The 15,356-nt window shown below is 49.4% G+C and overlaps 1 protein-coding gene across 7 annotated transcripts in view; it reads left to right on the top strand.

Moving 5' to 3' along the window:
* Window positions 1-10,590: 10,590 nt before the first annotated feature.
* The window catches only part of USP28 (ubiquitin specific peptidase 28), a 43,598-nt gene continuing 38,832 nt past the window's right edge, over window positions 10,591-15,356 (top strand). For 3 of the 7 annotated variants that reach the window (XM_034754392.1, XM_034754391.1, XM_034754382.1), the window contains exon 1: window positions 10,592-10,729. In XM_034754392.1, the coding sequence (XP_034610283.1) occupies window positions 10,667-10,729 (63 nt within the window). In that variant the 5' untranslated portion in view covers window positions 10,592-10,666. Of the gene's footprint in view, window positions 10,730-12,400; window positions 12,880-15,356 lie in introns of those variants that run through there. The other 4 variants (XM_034754389.1, XM_034754388.1, XM_034754384.1 and 1 more) reach the window with 3 other exon arrangements.

Here is a 15,356-nt window from a genome sequence, read left to right as displayed (position 1 = left end):
TTAATGCTGTCCAACATTCTGTTCGCCTTTTTGACTGCCACTGCACACTGAGTGGATATTTTCAGAGAATTATCCACAATGATGCCAAGATCTCTTTCTTGAGTGGTAACAGCTAATTTAGACCCCATCACTTTATATGTATAGTTGAGATTATGTTTTCCAATGTGCATTGCTTTGAATTTAGCAACATTAAATTTCATCTGCCATTTTGTTGCCCAGTCACCTAGTTTTGAGTGAGTCTTTTGTAGCTCTTCGCAGTCTGCCTGGGACTTAACTATCTTGAGTAGTTTTGTATCATCTGCAAATTTTGCCACCTCGCTGTTTACCCCTTTTTTCAGATAATTTATGAGTATGTTGAATAGGACTGGTCCCAGTACAGATCCCTGGGGGACACCACTATTTACTTGTCTGTTCTGAAAACTGAAATGGGAAAGGCCTCCTTTCTGACTCCCCAAGAGGTAGCTGAGTTCACTAGTGTCTGATAATTTACCAGGATGGCACACTCAGACAGGATAGATGTCTGGTCCATTGCTCTCTGTTCAGACACACCAGCCTCTCCTCTTTCTCCACTCCCCCTCTTCTTCAGGACCACCAAAGAATCACAGGTTCATCGCATCATCACTGATCTGCGAACTCTCTCCTCCGGTGTGTCCAGCTCCCAGTCACTCTGTTTCGGATGTCGATTGTCACCAGGCAAAGGTGAGAGCGGGTGTATATGAGGGACTGAATATACCCGCATGAATGGATGTGTGCAATATTTCTGTACACAGAAACCTTCTCCGGGTATGTCTACACTCCAGTAAAAGACCCACAGCCTGGCTGCAGCTGACCTGGGCCAACTGATTCAGGCTTGGGCTGCTGGGCTGTAAAATAGCAGTGTCGATGTTTGGGCTCGGGCTGGAGCCTGGGCTCTCAGACTCTGCGAGCTGGGGTGAGTCTGAGCCTACGCTCCAGCCTGAGCCCAAACCTCTACACCACTATTTCTATCCCTGAAGCCTGAGCCCGCTAAACCTGAGTCAGCTGCCCTGAGTTCAGAGACTCAGTGCGGGGTGTTTTTATTGCAGTGTAGGCATACGCGTATAGGCCCAAATCCTGCAGTTCTTACTTTGGCAAAACTTCCACTGAAACCCCTCCCAGTGAAGTCCATGGAGGATTTCCCTGAGTAAGAGTGGCAAGGTTTGACTTAAAGTGCAGGCATTTTGATCAGAGTACAGTACCATTTTAAGTCCAGGTTCTCTTCGTTCTATTCCACAGTGTGTTACTAGATATGTATTCGTTCTAGGGCTAAGCTGAGATCTACCCAGAGATACGTAGAAAACCTCTTGTCTGCCCTGCTTTAGTATGTTCTCTTGACCATCTGCCTGTCACCAGATGGTCATTGTTAATGATTTACAATCCATCACAACCTTCATTAACTAAAGTACCGTCAGCCTCGGGATCCCGGGCATTATTATTCTTAGCAGGTAGACAATTGCTGCTAGAGCATGTGTAGCTTTTTGGTGACATTGATACCAAGGCAGTTTAGTGGATGCTAATTCCACTCTGTGTCCAGCCTTCTGGAATACACCATGTGAGCTGGCCTTCCACTTCTGCAGTCATTTGAGTCTGCAGTTCTCTTCCCTCCATGCAGCCTCTCTCTAAGTCGGTCGATGTCTCTGTTAGTCATCAAACTGATGCATGTGTGTTTTATGAACGTTCTTCTCCTGGACTCCTTCTTTAAATCCATCCTCCCTAACTACAGAACAGTCCTCTCCGCCACTGACCTTGACTGTGATGGGGGGAGATCTGCCCACCCACCACATAATTCTCCTGTGCTCAGTTTTCTCTGTATTTCTCTGGCTGGATTAAGGAGGGGAAAGGAAAGGTTTTGACTATGGTAGACAAATTCAGGAAAAGGGTCTTCTTAGCTTTGGAAAATAGTATCAGAGGGGTAGCCGTGTTAGTATGAATCTGAAAAAAGCAACAGAGGGTCCTGTGGCACCTTTGAGACTAACAGAAGTACTGGGAGCATAAGCTTTCGTGGGTAAGAACCTCACTTCTTCAGATGCAAGACTTGCATCTGAAGAAGTGAGGTTCTTACCCACGAAAGCTTATGCTCCCAATACTTCTGTTAGTTCTTACCTATGCAAGACTTGCATCTGAAGAAGTGAGGTTCTTACCCACGAAAGCTTATGCTCCCAATACTTCTGTTAGTTCTTACCTATGCAAGACTTGCATCTGAAGAAGTGAGGTTCTTACCCACGAAAGCTTATGCTCCCAATACTTCTGTTAGTCTCAAAGGTGCCACAGGACCCTCTGTTGCTTTGGAAAATAGCAACTCTGGACATATTCGCAGAGATTCTGCAAGAATCTGGACAGGGCATTACATGGAGTCACTATTGCATGCTGAGGACAGGGGGAACTGGAGTAGGTGTCTGGAAGGGCCTCTTCTCTCTAAGCACTAAAATGGTTTCGACTGGAATTCCATAGAAAAGAGCCAATGGCCCTGAGACTGTGCTGAAAGGAGAGGAAGGATGCAGCGCTGGGAGCCTGTAAGAAATGTGAGGAATTTGGTATATGTCATAGAGCAGAAGACAGGGCCTCCCAGAGGGGGAGGCAAGTGGGGCAATTTGCCCCAGGCCCCGCAAGGGCCCCCACAAGAGTTTTCAGGGGCCCCCACGAGCGTTTTCGGCGGGTTTTCGGCGGCAGGTCCTTCAGTGCCGCCGAACATACCCGGAGCGAGTGAAGGACCCGCTGCCGAAGACCCGGAGCTTCTTCCGCTCCGGGTTTTTGGCGGCAGTTCGGCGGCTGGTCCCTCACTCGCTCCGGGACCCACCGCCAAAGTGCCCCAAAGACCCGGAGCGGAAGGACCCCCGCTGCTGAAGACCCCGGGCGGCCCTGGCAGAAGAATGGGATTCACTGGGATCTGCCTACTGTCATGTGTTCCTTTCCTATTCTTTGCTTCCCTAGATGGCTGGACAGACTGGGGTATGTGTCCTTAGTCACTTGATGTCACCTGCTGGTTGACACAAGAGCAGCAAGGTTAAATTGTTCATCCTCTTCTACACCCAAACTACTTCAGATTAGTTCTGTCATCTTGATTTTGTTTTCTGACACACTCCACCCCCCGCCCAGACCCATTTTCCTTCTCTTGCCCTCCTGGTTGGACCTTGAGGTCATCCTGTTTCCCTTGCTTTGGAGAGCTGTCTCAGCTTTCTCCAAAGCATGTCAGCATCGCTCCTGACATCTTGCAGAGCTGTAAGATGCATCCCACCCCACCCCCAAGGGCTAAGCACTCCTGATCCTGCAAGGATGGGACGAGAGAGGCCAGCAGAGATCTGCAGAGGAGCTGAGGTGGGGTGCTGGGGAGCTTCCCAAGAGACACTGAGTGTGTTGCCTCATGGGGAGACAGTGTCACTGTCTTAGACACTCCAGCAGTGGGAACTTCGGAAACACCAGATGCACAGAGTACATCTACACTGCATTGAAACACCTGCAGCAGACCTGGGCCCGCTGACTCAGGCTCATGGGGCATGGGTTGCGGGGCTAAAAATTGCAGTGTAGATGCTCAAGGTTGGGCCTGAAGCCTGAGCTCTGGGCCCCACCCATCCTTCATGGGGTCCCACAGCCTGGGCTCCAGACCAAGCCCTGTACATCTACACTGATTTTTAGCCCAGGCCAGCCACAATCATGCTACAGGTCTTTTATTGCAGTGTAGACATACTGATAGGGGTCACTGCGGAGCAACATGAGACATCTCCCTCCTCCAGGAGTTGGTTGTGCTGCCATGCCAGAGACATGAAGAGCCTTGAACCTGCCCCCTTGCCTATTGCGTGGTGAATCCTTGCCAAGGGTCTGGGGTAAGCTCTGCTGGGAATGCTTCCTTTCATCTCCAGTGCTTGGTTGCCCTCTGCATTCAATTCACTAGGAAGGCAGCAATGTAGCTATGGCCCCTCCCAAATGGATGGCTGCCTTAACAGGCTGCGGAAGCGTTTATTATGCAAACGTAATAAACATAATAAGGGATGTGTTTATTATGCAAACAGCAACTGAGTTATGTGTCTTTTAAGACTACTAAATAGTTTTTAATTACTGCTATATCAGTAAATCCCATAAATATGCAAATGCAATTAGTTCACAAAATAGGCCCTAAATATCTTTATTCCTCTCCAACAAAGTTCTTTGAAGTTAATCGCCAGCTCCCTTTGTTCACTCCCTTGGCAGTTGTGCTGAAATTGATGGGAATTATGACAGATGTACAAATTCAGGGGTACCAGATTTTTTCTGAGTGCCACATCTGGACAGGCAGGGACAGAAGATTGAGGGGGAGGGGGTGGCACAGGGAAGTTGAGGGGCTGTTCCCTTCCAAAACAGTAAGCTAGATCATCTTATATTTTACATGCCGCATTTGTGCTCCGTGCTGTTCAAGTCACGGATCTCAAGATAGCCCTCTGCAGTACACAGCTCATAACTAGAGCTGGCTAGAGGATGACCATTCTGGTTCGGGACAACTTTTTGAGGACTCAAAACTTGTATGCTTTGCATTGGAATGAAAACAGAACCTTTCAAATGATTGCATGAAATACAAGTGTGCCGAAAAGGACAGGCTTTCAATTCCTCTCTCTTGCTCTGGTTAGAAATGAGCAGAGAGCCCTGGACCTCAGAAACTGTCCCAGCAAAAACTTAGCTGAAATTGACAGGTGTCTGTGAAAACATTTCAACTTTGGCAAAACACCATATTTCAACAAAAATACATTTAGTCAAAAATGTTCAAACAAACTCTACGAAAGCAAGCATAGAAAAAGAAGATGCATCGGCAGTAATTGAAAGTGTATTTTAATACTCTTATGCAAAGCCATTTTTCCTGTCCTTAGGAGTTTGGACTTCCTAAGATATTCCATATCTCCAGATTAGCCCCCTATTCCTCCTGCCCCTTCTTTCCCAGTGTTGTACACTTCTACGTGGAGATGTGGCTCTCTGGAACCTGCAAGTCCTCTACGTAACCAACAGGAAATGCTCCTTCTGGAATGTGCTTTATTTAGTATGCTTGGGTCAGATTTTTTTAGAGCATTTATTTAGGCACCTAAAGATGCAGACAGGACACACAAAAACACATTGGTCTCTAACTCAATGGGAGTTTAAATACCTTTTAAAAATATGGCCCTTTGCGTCGTGGAAAGAGAATCCGCTATTCACTATATCAGGGATCGGCAACCTTTCGCACGCGGCTCGCCACGCCAAGCACCCTGGCGGGCCGGGCCAGTTTGTTTACCTGCCGCGTCCGCAGGTTCGGCCAATCGCAGCTCCCACTGGCCGCGGTTTGCTGCTCGAGGCCAATGGGGGCTTTGGGAAGCGGTGTGGGCAGAGGGATGTGCTGGCCGCTGCTTCCTGCAGCCCCCATTGGCCTGGGATGGTGAGTCTGGCCCGCCAGGGTGCTTACCCTGGCGGGCCACGGGCCAAAGGTTGCGAATCCCTGCACTATATCGTACCACCAGGAAGTGGTTTCGTGTATGTCTGGACTTACTTATTTCATCTGAGCTGCCTCAACTATGTCTGTTTTATAAACTGCCACTCATCACCTGTTTCAGGTAAAGGTGATATGAGCAACTAGAATTAACACAGTTGAACAACAGAGCCTGACTTCACTGAGCTCCCAAACTTCCCTGAAAGGTGGTGACTTCCCAGGAGCTGAGGCCTGCACGTAATTTGCGTAAGATGAAGCATGTAGCAGCTAGCCACATTTTTAACAAGGAACAGCAACCTATGGGGAGAACCTCTCCCAGCATGCAGTGCTTCATCTTAAGTAGTTTCAGGTTTGAACTTTCCACTCGGAGGCAGCTGGAGCATTGCGTGTTGGAAGCAGCAGTTTGCAAAGGATGCACGTAAATACAGTAGAACCTCACAGTTACAAACACACCAGGAATGGAGACTCTTTGTAACTCTGAGAAAGCTGGGCTCCCGGCGGTGGTCCATGCTGTTCCTAGTGGGGAGCCAAGAAGCCCAGTGTGGCTGCCCCCTGTTCCGGGCAGGGGGAGATCCATGCCTGGAGGCCAGTCAACGGCCGTGCTCCCAAAGGGGAGCAGAAAGCCCAGGCGGCAGCCTGGCTGGGAGTGCGGAGCTAAGACCCTGGGGTGCAGCAGGACTCCCTGCGAGGAGTAGAGAGCCCAGGCAGCAGCCTGACTTGGAGTGGAAACTGGGCAGCCGCCTGACTGGGAAGCCGGGAGCTGGCTTTCTTGTCAATTTCACGGCTCCAGGATGACAGGCAATAGAGGTAAGTTACGTCTGCAGGGACACTGCATCGCCTTAACGACACCGACATAAGACCTACGCCTCTGGTGGAGGTAGCGTTATTAGGTCGGTGTAGTAGGGCACTTACAAGGCCATAGGGTATACGCTGACGTAATTAGGTTGATGTAAGGCAGCTTATGTTGATCTAACGCTGTAGTGTAGACCAGGCCTAAATTGAAGTACCAGCTAAACTGTTTGTTTTATGAAGTCAGCATAGTCAGAGCGCCACCTTGTGGCCCTGGTGACAAACGTGGCTTTTTTTCCTCTCTTTTTGTTGTTGTTGTTGTCATGATCAGCCCTGGAAAAATGTGATAGGTCAGGATTTAATTTGATAGGCAGGGTGAAATGGTGATCCCGTACTATGGAAACCAACTACATTAAACATGCTTCTTTTTTTGTAACAGAAAATCAACAATGATTCATAAGAAGATGATCAAGAGAACTTTTATAAATGTGTCTCCTCTTATTATGTGAGTGCTATTGGATTCTCTGTTGTGGTGTTGTTGTTGTTGTTGTTTTTTTTACTTCCCTTTCTGAAATTAGATTGGTGTGTTCTTCGGGGTAAGGAGGGGTTGGGCATATCCCCTTAGCCAGACACTATGACTGCACCTCCTGGATAAGGCTGGGCTCAAGTAGTGGCCACAAATTTTGCCATGGGGTGGCTGCTTAGTGGACTGTATGAAAAGAGCTTGGGCTCAGGCCATTCCCCACTGGATAACAGTCCAAACCGTATCAAGCACCAATACAACTGGCCCTCTTGTTGTCAATCCCAATAGAGAAGTCCTGCAGCATGAATTCCCCTCTCACTCTTGAGGAGACCCCTCCTGCAGTTCAGGCGAGAGGCAGATGGGCGGGGTGCAGAATGGCAGGAGCTTGCACTGCCAGTGCTTGTGCTGTACCCGCCCTGTGGAGAAACGGAGGACTTTATTCTCTGGCGTTACTTATTTGATGTCTTCACCAGCATGAGATTCACATATCAATTTAAAAGTTAGACGAGAGTAAACTGTAGCAGCCTCAAGTTAGAGTAGTCAATGATGTAACTTTTCTAATGAGTTACCCTGCTGTTAATTAGGGTTACCATACGTCCTCTTTTTCCCGGACATGTCCGGCTTTTCGGCACTCAAACCCCCGTCTGGGGGGAATTGCCAAAAAGCCGAACATGTCCGGGAAAATGGCGGCTCTGCTCCTCCCCTGACTCTTCGGCTCTGTTTAAGAGCCGAGCTGCCCGAGCGCTATGGGCTTCAGGCAGCCCCCTTGCCTCCAGACCCTGCGCTGCCGGAGCCCGGGAGGGGAAGTGCCCGGCTGGGGGCGCAGGGTCCGGAGGCAAGGGGGCTACCCAAAGCCCAAGCGCTACCGGCTTCACGGTTTGCCAGGCAGCCTCCAGACCCTGCGCCCCCGGCTGGGCACTTCCCCTCCCGGGCTCCAGCTGCGCTGGGGACGCGCCGGCTGGGGGCACAGGGTCTGGGGGCTGCCCGGCAAACCGTGAAGCCGGTAGTGCTCGGGCAGCCCTTTCCGCGTGGCTGGGAGTGGGCGGAGTTAGGGCGGGGGAGGGGTGGAGTTGGGGCTGGGGTGGGGAAATGGGCGGGGCCAGGGCCCGTGGAGGGTCCTCTTTTTTTATTTATTAGATATGGTAACCCTATGTTAATGAAAAGTACATAGCAGGTGTGACACACCTACGCATCTCGGACATGTAAAGCTATTATGTAACTAATGTTCTAGGCTTTCTCCACATGGTTGGTGGAATTACCAGCTCATGAATGCTCTGAAAGGCGTGGCACTTTGAACTAAGGGGCAAGGAAAGTCCCCCTTGCTGTGTTCCTAGTACTGGTTGTCTAGTGAAAGTCAGTCACTAACAGATAAAGGGGACAACCCAACCTTCCAATCAGTCAGAACTACCTGCACGTCGACAGCTTTTAATCCTGTAGAAAGGCATTTGTCCGAACATGGAGCTCCACTTCATAAGGCACAAGCAACAACTGTCTCTAGGAAGAGAGAACTAGTCTAGAAAATAGCCTATAATGAATGCTAATAGCTACTGCAGCTCCAGCCATTTGGAAGGCAAAGTAGGGAAAACACTTCAGCCAGAGCTGTGCAGTTTCATGGAATGCTGGCAGATTAAAAAAATACAGCCTGGATTTTTTTTCTTGATGAAAGGACACTTTGCACCACAACCAGCAGAGAGGAACCTAAAGTTAGTGTGCTGCCTACAGGTTGACCACCCTAAGGGAGAGGGAGTATCTTCCTTTGGTGCACAGTTTCTCTGCCACATCCCTCAGGCTGCGTGGCCAGAGAAATGTGGGCTAGACCAGCCCCAAATGCCAGATTCCTCCCTTGGTTGCCCCAATTTACACCGCTGGTTTGGGCTGGTACAAAACTAGTCCAAGATCAGGAGTGCAGAGATGGATTAAAGCCAGTTTGGCAACCCTTCTGGTGCCCTAGGCCATCACCCATAGCAGAGGATTTAGCCCCATATATATATTTTTGCAAATGCACAGCCTTCCTGCATCATATCAGTAAAACTGATTGAATTTTACTATTCTCCTTTCCTTTCCTGCATTGATGTGGGCACGTTTTTCAATTCACTGAGCTGGGCCAGTGAACAGAACAACTCAGTTTCATTTCCGTTTCTTTCTGGACACTTTTCTAGCTTTCCCATGCTAAGCCCAAGCTGCAGTGTTTGGGTTTCCCTCAGGGCAGGGGGATGTTTACAGCCAAACAAGCACTGTCTTTATTGACATATTTTCAAAACACTTTCATGACAATATTTCTGGGACGGTTAGATGCTTTCAAAATATTTTGTTACAAAACCTCATCTGCCTGCCCGGGAAAGGGATAGCAGCACCAGAATAAGGCATGTTTCACCAAAGCCTTGAGAATTGCACTTTGTGAACATGAGAGGACAAAAGCCCAGCCATGCAACAGTTGCAGTCCCATAAATAGCATGTAGTCCTCCAGTCTAAAACATCAACCTCCACAGAGAGTTTCCAGGGCTGCTTCTCTCCTACTATTATTCTTTATATTGCAGTAGCACCTGGGAGCCCTAGTATATGGGCTAGGACCCACTGTGCTAGGTCCTGTACATGCACAGACCAAAACGATAGTCCATCCCAAAGAGCTTACAATCTTAGTAATGAGTGACAAAGAGTCCTGTGGCACCTTCTAGATTAACAGACATATTGGAGCATAAGCTTTCATGGGTGAATACCCACTTCGTCCGAGGCAGTGTAATGAGTGCTCAGGTTTACAACGCTCAAAAATAAATATCTAGCCCAGAAGCAATATCTAAAGAACCAGAGCTCGGCTAGCCAGTACGATAGTTAATCAGCTCAAACAGGTGAGGCGGTTTCTAGGTGATGGTTTGAAGTGACCCAATGATGTAACAGTGCAGTGGGGTTTGGACAGTCTGAACTAGACAGAATCTCGGAGCATGCAGCCAGGTCCACCCTTTTATGAGGGTTGCTGTGGAAGGGAATACTGTTTTAGGGAAGAGGGGAAGGCCACGGGTTAGAGCACTAGCCTAGGAGGGGGTAACCTAGGTTAAATCCCTGATCTGCCACCGATGACCCGTAAGTAAGATGACCGGTAGGTAAGTACTTAGTCTCTCTGTGCCTCAGTTCCCTATCTGTAAAGTGGGGATAATAGCATTCCCCAAACTGCATAAGGACTGTGAGGTGCTCAGACACTGTGGGAACGGGGCCGATGACTACCCTCGCTAGCTAGCTGTACGGCCCCATGGACGCTTGTTTACTTTTCATCAGGATTCCAGCGATTTGAGCTTTCCGTGAGCTGCCTGGAGTACGAGAGCAGGTACCAGGTTTCTATGGGTTGGAAATGGGGTGGCAGCCTTGTGCCGCTTGGGGCGAGGCAGGGCTGTGACCCAGCCCGGGCTCAGCCCGCTGGGGGGAGATGGGCCAGGGCGTTACGATGCTGGGGGAAGCTCGCGGTGCTGCGCTGGGGGCGTTGGAGCGTGGCCCCCTCAGTGGGGTGCCGGTGCCAGGGGATGGCTGGCAGGGGGTGAAGGGGTACCAGGGGGTGAGGGGTGTCACTGTCGTGCCAGGGGGTGGGGACTGTCTCATCAGTGACTCCCTTCCAGCACGGAGGGGGGCTGTGCCCACCTCAGGGAGCCTCCTGGGCTGTGCCCACGGAGCGGGGGGGCTGTTCCCCTCTGCGAGGAGGGTGTTTGGGGATGGGGGGGCTGTGCCCAGCGGTGGGCGGGGCTCCCCGAAGGCAGTGCCCGGCGGGGGCGCGCCGCGTGCCCGGGGGGGGGGGGGGAAGGTGCTCGGCAGTGCTGAGGAGCGAGCGAGCGGGCGGGCGCGGCCCCGGGCGGCGGGGGCGCGCGCAGCGTTTCCCGCGGCCCGGCTGGCTGGGCTCGGGCGGCGGCGGCCGAGCGGGGCCCGGGATGACGGCGGAGCTGCAGGCCGAGGCCGAGGCCGAGGCGGGCGCCGCCGAGAGCCAGGGCAGGGTGAGAGCCCGGGGAGGGGAGCACTGGGATCCTGCTCACCTGGGGGGGCGATAGCGGCCGGGCCCCCCTGCGATCCCCACGGTGTAGCTGGGAGCCCCGCCCCGCCCCGCCCCGGGCCGCGCCCGCTGCTGGGGGGCAGAGATGCGGGGCGGGCCCGGCCCGGGGCTCTGGCTGGGGCCCACGCTGCGGGGCGGCCCCGGGCGGCGGGCTTTCAGGGGACCCCGGGGGGCGCCGCCCACGGGCTCTTCCACCCGGCTTGTCTGTTTCCTGCCCGTCGTCCCCCGCTGCCTGGACCCGTCCCCGCTCCCCGGGGAGGCCGCGCCGACCTCAGGGCTGAGCGCCCCGGGGTGCTGCAAACCGGGGGTCCCCTTGGCTCGTCACCCCCAGGTGTGGTTTTCATTCCCCTGGCCCAGGGCCGGCTTCGACCAAACCCCAACACCTGCTGGGGGAGGATGGCGGGGGCGGCTCCGGGCACCAGCGCAGCAAGCCCGTGCCTGGGGCGGCAAGCCGCGGGGGGCGGCGTGCGGGTCGCGGTGAGGGCGGCGGTCAGGCGGCCTTCGGCGGCACGTCTGCGGGAGATCCGCCGGTCCCGGGCTTCAGCGGCCATTCGGTGGCGGGTGCCGAAGGCGCGGGACCGGCAGATCAACCGCAGAAATGTCGCCGAATCCGTGGGACCGGCGGACCGTCCGCAGGCGTGCCGCCAAAGGCCACCTGACTGCCGTGCTTGGGGTGGCAAAAAACATAGAGCCGCCCCTGGGTGATGGGAGCAGAGAGGGAGGAGGTTAGTTCCATGACCACCACAAAAGGTTAACGAGCCCCAATAATTCCTTCCTTTAGTTCTATTATATCCCGGAATTTCAACTCAAAAGTATTCCACACCGGCTCCAAAAGAGTCGTACCAGAAAAGTTCAGCCGATGCGCTTTACTTTTTCATCTTTTCAGTTAAATAAAAAGGCTAATACAGTATATGGCACTTATGCAGTATGTACCCGTTTAGTGCATTTTACAAATTTCTTTTCTTTATAAATTGATGACATCATGACCGGCCGATAAAGTAAATGCCACAACACGGTTAACACACAATGTTAACCGTGTTGTGGCATTTACTTTATCGGCCGGTCATGATGTCATCAATTTATTTTGTGAAGGGCAAGAGATCTCTTTGGCAGACTTGTAGCATCTTTGAGGAATGATGATGTTCCCTATAATATAGGGATGATTTGCTGGGTATGGACAGATGCTAACATGAGTCATGTTCTGCCATCGGTTTGCTTTAGTAACATCCATATATTTGTGGCTTAACATTGTACGTGATTTTAAAACCGTTCATGTTAGCTAGCTAGTGTCAAATGGGAAGAATTTTAAGATTTGAGAGATCAAAGCTATTAATAAAGTTTTTTTAAGCGTGAATGTTCGTCTCGACTGGTTGGACTGAAATCATTTGTGATGTCTTTATTTTCTTCCCCACACCTGTGCATCTGAGAAGGAATGGACACAGCTTTCATAACACCTTGACTATGGCACTTCATGTGTCTGGTGAAGATCTTGCTTGGGAGTGACTGCACCCAAGTGCACCCCTGTATTCACACCCTACACATGGTTGTAATAATCTTTGTTCACAATATGGCTTGTAAGATATCATTTGAAAACGAATAACCTGCTGGTCAGTAATATCATGGTGAAATGTATGTGACAACGTTATATGTAAAGTTATGAACGTAAGCTAAAATCATGATTGAAGTGTGTTTACCAGACAAATTTGGGGAGTGGGTAAACCTGTTTCTCAAAGACAAAAGACAAAGCTGATGCTTCTAGCCAGCTGTCATCAAAGCTGATAGGCCATCATTTATCAGCTGGTCATTCTGTGGCAAGGAAAGGGGGCAGAAACAAAAAGATCAGAATCGTAGCAAATACTATGGAACCTCTTTCACCACCAGGTTTCTTGACTCCATCCTCACAGCAGGAATGAACTTTAACTAGGGGTAACCCTCAGGAAAATGCTTTTCAAAGGTGAGGGGCAAAACACCCCAAATTATCTTTCCCTATCTATCTCTCACCTTTTCACCCAAAAGGCAAAAGAAACAGCCATTGGACTTTGGGAGCAGATCCTGGCCTGAGAATTTGGTCAGCAATGTTGCTGGAAGCATGTGGTAAGGGTCTTCACCTTGAACCAAGTCAAACTTGTTAAGTTTAGTACTAGGAAGCATTTTATCTTTTTTTCTTGCAACCATTTTTGACTTTTGTGCTTTATACTTATACTCCTTATAGTTAAATAAACTAGTTTTCCTTTTTTCTTTAATTAAAACTAATCCAGGATTATGAATTGTTTTGGGGTAGCTTCATTTAAGGTCGCAGACTGTGGTATATTGATCCCCTTAGAGGGGCAACAGACCTAATATACCAGCAGAGGGCTGGACAGTGCAGAACACATGTTTTTTGGGGGGAGAATCCAGGACAGGGAGTGTGTTGGGGTCACCCTGCAAGTAGTAGCCAAGACTGCTGAAAGCCAGAGTGTGGCTTGGTGTTTGCTGACAGACTGTTTGGGTCAGAGTTGCTGGACCAAGGCTAAGGCTGGACACAGACACTCAGGATGCTGGTTGTGAGTGGCCCAGGTTGGGAGCTACAGCAGCAAAGCATTGCGAGGCCCCCCAGGTTGCAGGGCAGGAGTGACAGCCTCTCACTGGTTTGGATTGCACCCCGAAATGTCATAATGACTGGGTGCTTCCAGCTTCTATCAGTGAGTGTTTTTCTTTTGACTTCAGTGGGCTTTGGATCAGGCCTGTGGTGAACAGTGACCCATGCTTGAATCCTTAAGTGGGAGCAGTAAAAGTATCCCGGGGGAAGGGAAGTTTAGTATAAGGTTGCTGCTTGACCGTGCTGAAGACTGAATTATTCTATGGAAGGTGTACGGGACAAGCAGTGACAATGCGAGCTTCCCTCATCTCTGTATGTTGCCACTGCCAATGTGCCTCAACACTGACTTGGCGGGACATGTCTAAAGTGAAGAAAAGAGTTCGAGCTCCATGGCCCATTCATTCCTTATGCTGTCTGCCAAGGGTGCCGTTGGAGGGATCAATTAGTAACAGGGCAGGTGTCTACAAAGAACATCTGCACACTAGGAATCCCACTGAGGATCTCCCCCCTACCACCCTCCCCCCCACTTGATTCCTGCAGGCCATTGAAAAGAACAGCTATGGAAGTATGAATTTCTGTCTCCATGAAGGAGGCTAACCCCAGTGAATATTTATCTGTCTGCATTCTAAAGTACACTTTTGCTGTTAACAGCATGAATTGTGTCTTGTTTCATTAGTGACTGAAGTGCTACATTTAAACAAACAAAAACAAAAGAAAACAAACAAGCAAACTACTACCAGACATCACTGGAATGACTTAGAATTTTCTTGGGATTCCACTTTTACATTTTTTTTGGTGGATTAGTACATAGGGATAAAATAATTTGCAAGAAATAACTTTCTGAAAACCTATTCTATCCCTCTATCTTGCTGCCCAACTGGGAAGAATGTTTGGGAATACACTAGGGGAAGTATCTCCATGGGGAACAAATATTTAATAATGTGCTTCTCAGTTTCACAGAGAAAGGTATAACATGATTCAATAGATGGATAATCCATCCAAAACATGATCCAAGTTGAAGCTAGACAAATTCAGACTGGCAATAAAGTGTAAATTTTTAATGGTGAGAAGTATCAGGGGGTAGCCATGTTAGTCTGTATCTACAAAAACAACAAGGAGTCTGGTGGCACCTTAAAGATTAACAGATCTGTTAGTCTTAATGGTGAGAGTAATTTACCATTGGAACAATTTACCAAGGGCAGTGGTGGATTCACCATCACTGATAATTTTTAAATCAAGATTGGATATTTTTCTAAAATCTGCTCTAGGAATTATTTTGGGGAAGTTTTCTGGCCTGTGTTATATAGATATAGATGATCATAATGGTCCCTTCTGGCCTTGGAATCTGTGAAGTCTGTGGACACCATTTCTGTCTATAAAACTCCTCAGTAATTCATTTTACCTCTTGCCATTATTAAAACAGCCACCTTTAACTTCTATGCCATGTACAAAGACTCATCTTCTGAAGGCTTTTTTAATGTAGGTTGTATTACTTGCCTTTAGAGGACCAATTAAAACTGTTCTGAAGGATGCAAGTTGTATGTCCATAGACATCTGTAACATGAAGAGAACATGAATAGATTCACTTTCAATCTCATTTAAGTTTGAAAGGCCAGGGACTTCAGCCGAATCCAAGATCTTCAGGGAACTATGTTCTTGAGATAATTTGGCTGTGGGTTCTGCATTGGAGAAATCAGTGGGAACAGGCAATTGATTTTGTGTGTGTTCTAATTGTGCAGTATTTATGCAGTTCTAATGTCAAAATTGTACAAGACTCAGAGTCTGCATATGTACATTAAAGCAATGGCCAACTATTTTCATCCTTCAATCTACTGCACAATTTACTGCACAAATGCTGGAATTGTTGTTAATGTCCATCTGTAGGTTTTTAATCTTCTTGATATCTATTTTCCAAGCATGATAAATGTGAAGTTAAAATGCAGTTGGTAAAGGTCACCTATCTTGTGTGCTGCTTCCATGCAGGCCACTGTGT

This window comes from Trachemys scripta, chromosome 21 (genome assembly GCF_013100865.1).
Source record: "Trachemys scripta elegans isolate TJP31775 chromosome 21, CAS_Tse_1.0, whole genome shotgun sequence".
Taxonomy (NCBI): Eukaryota; Metazoa; Chordata; order Testudines; family Emydidae; genus Trachemys; species Trachemys scripta.
This window is presented reverse-complemented; position numbering and strand designations above follow the sequence as displayed.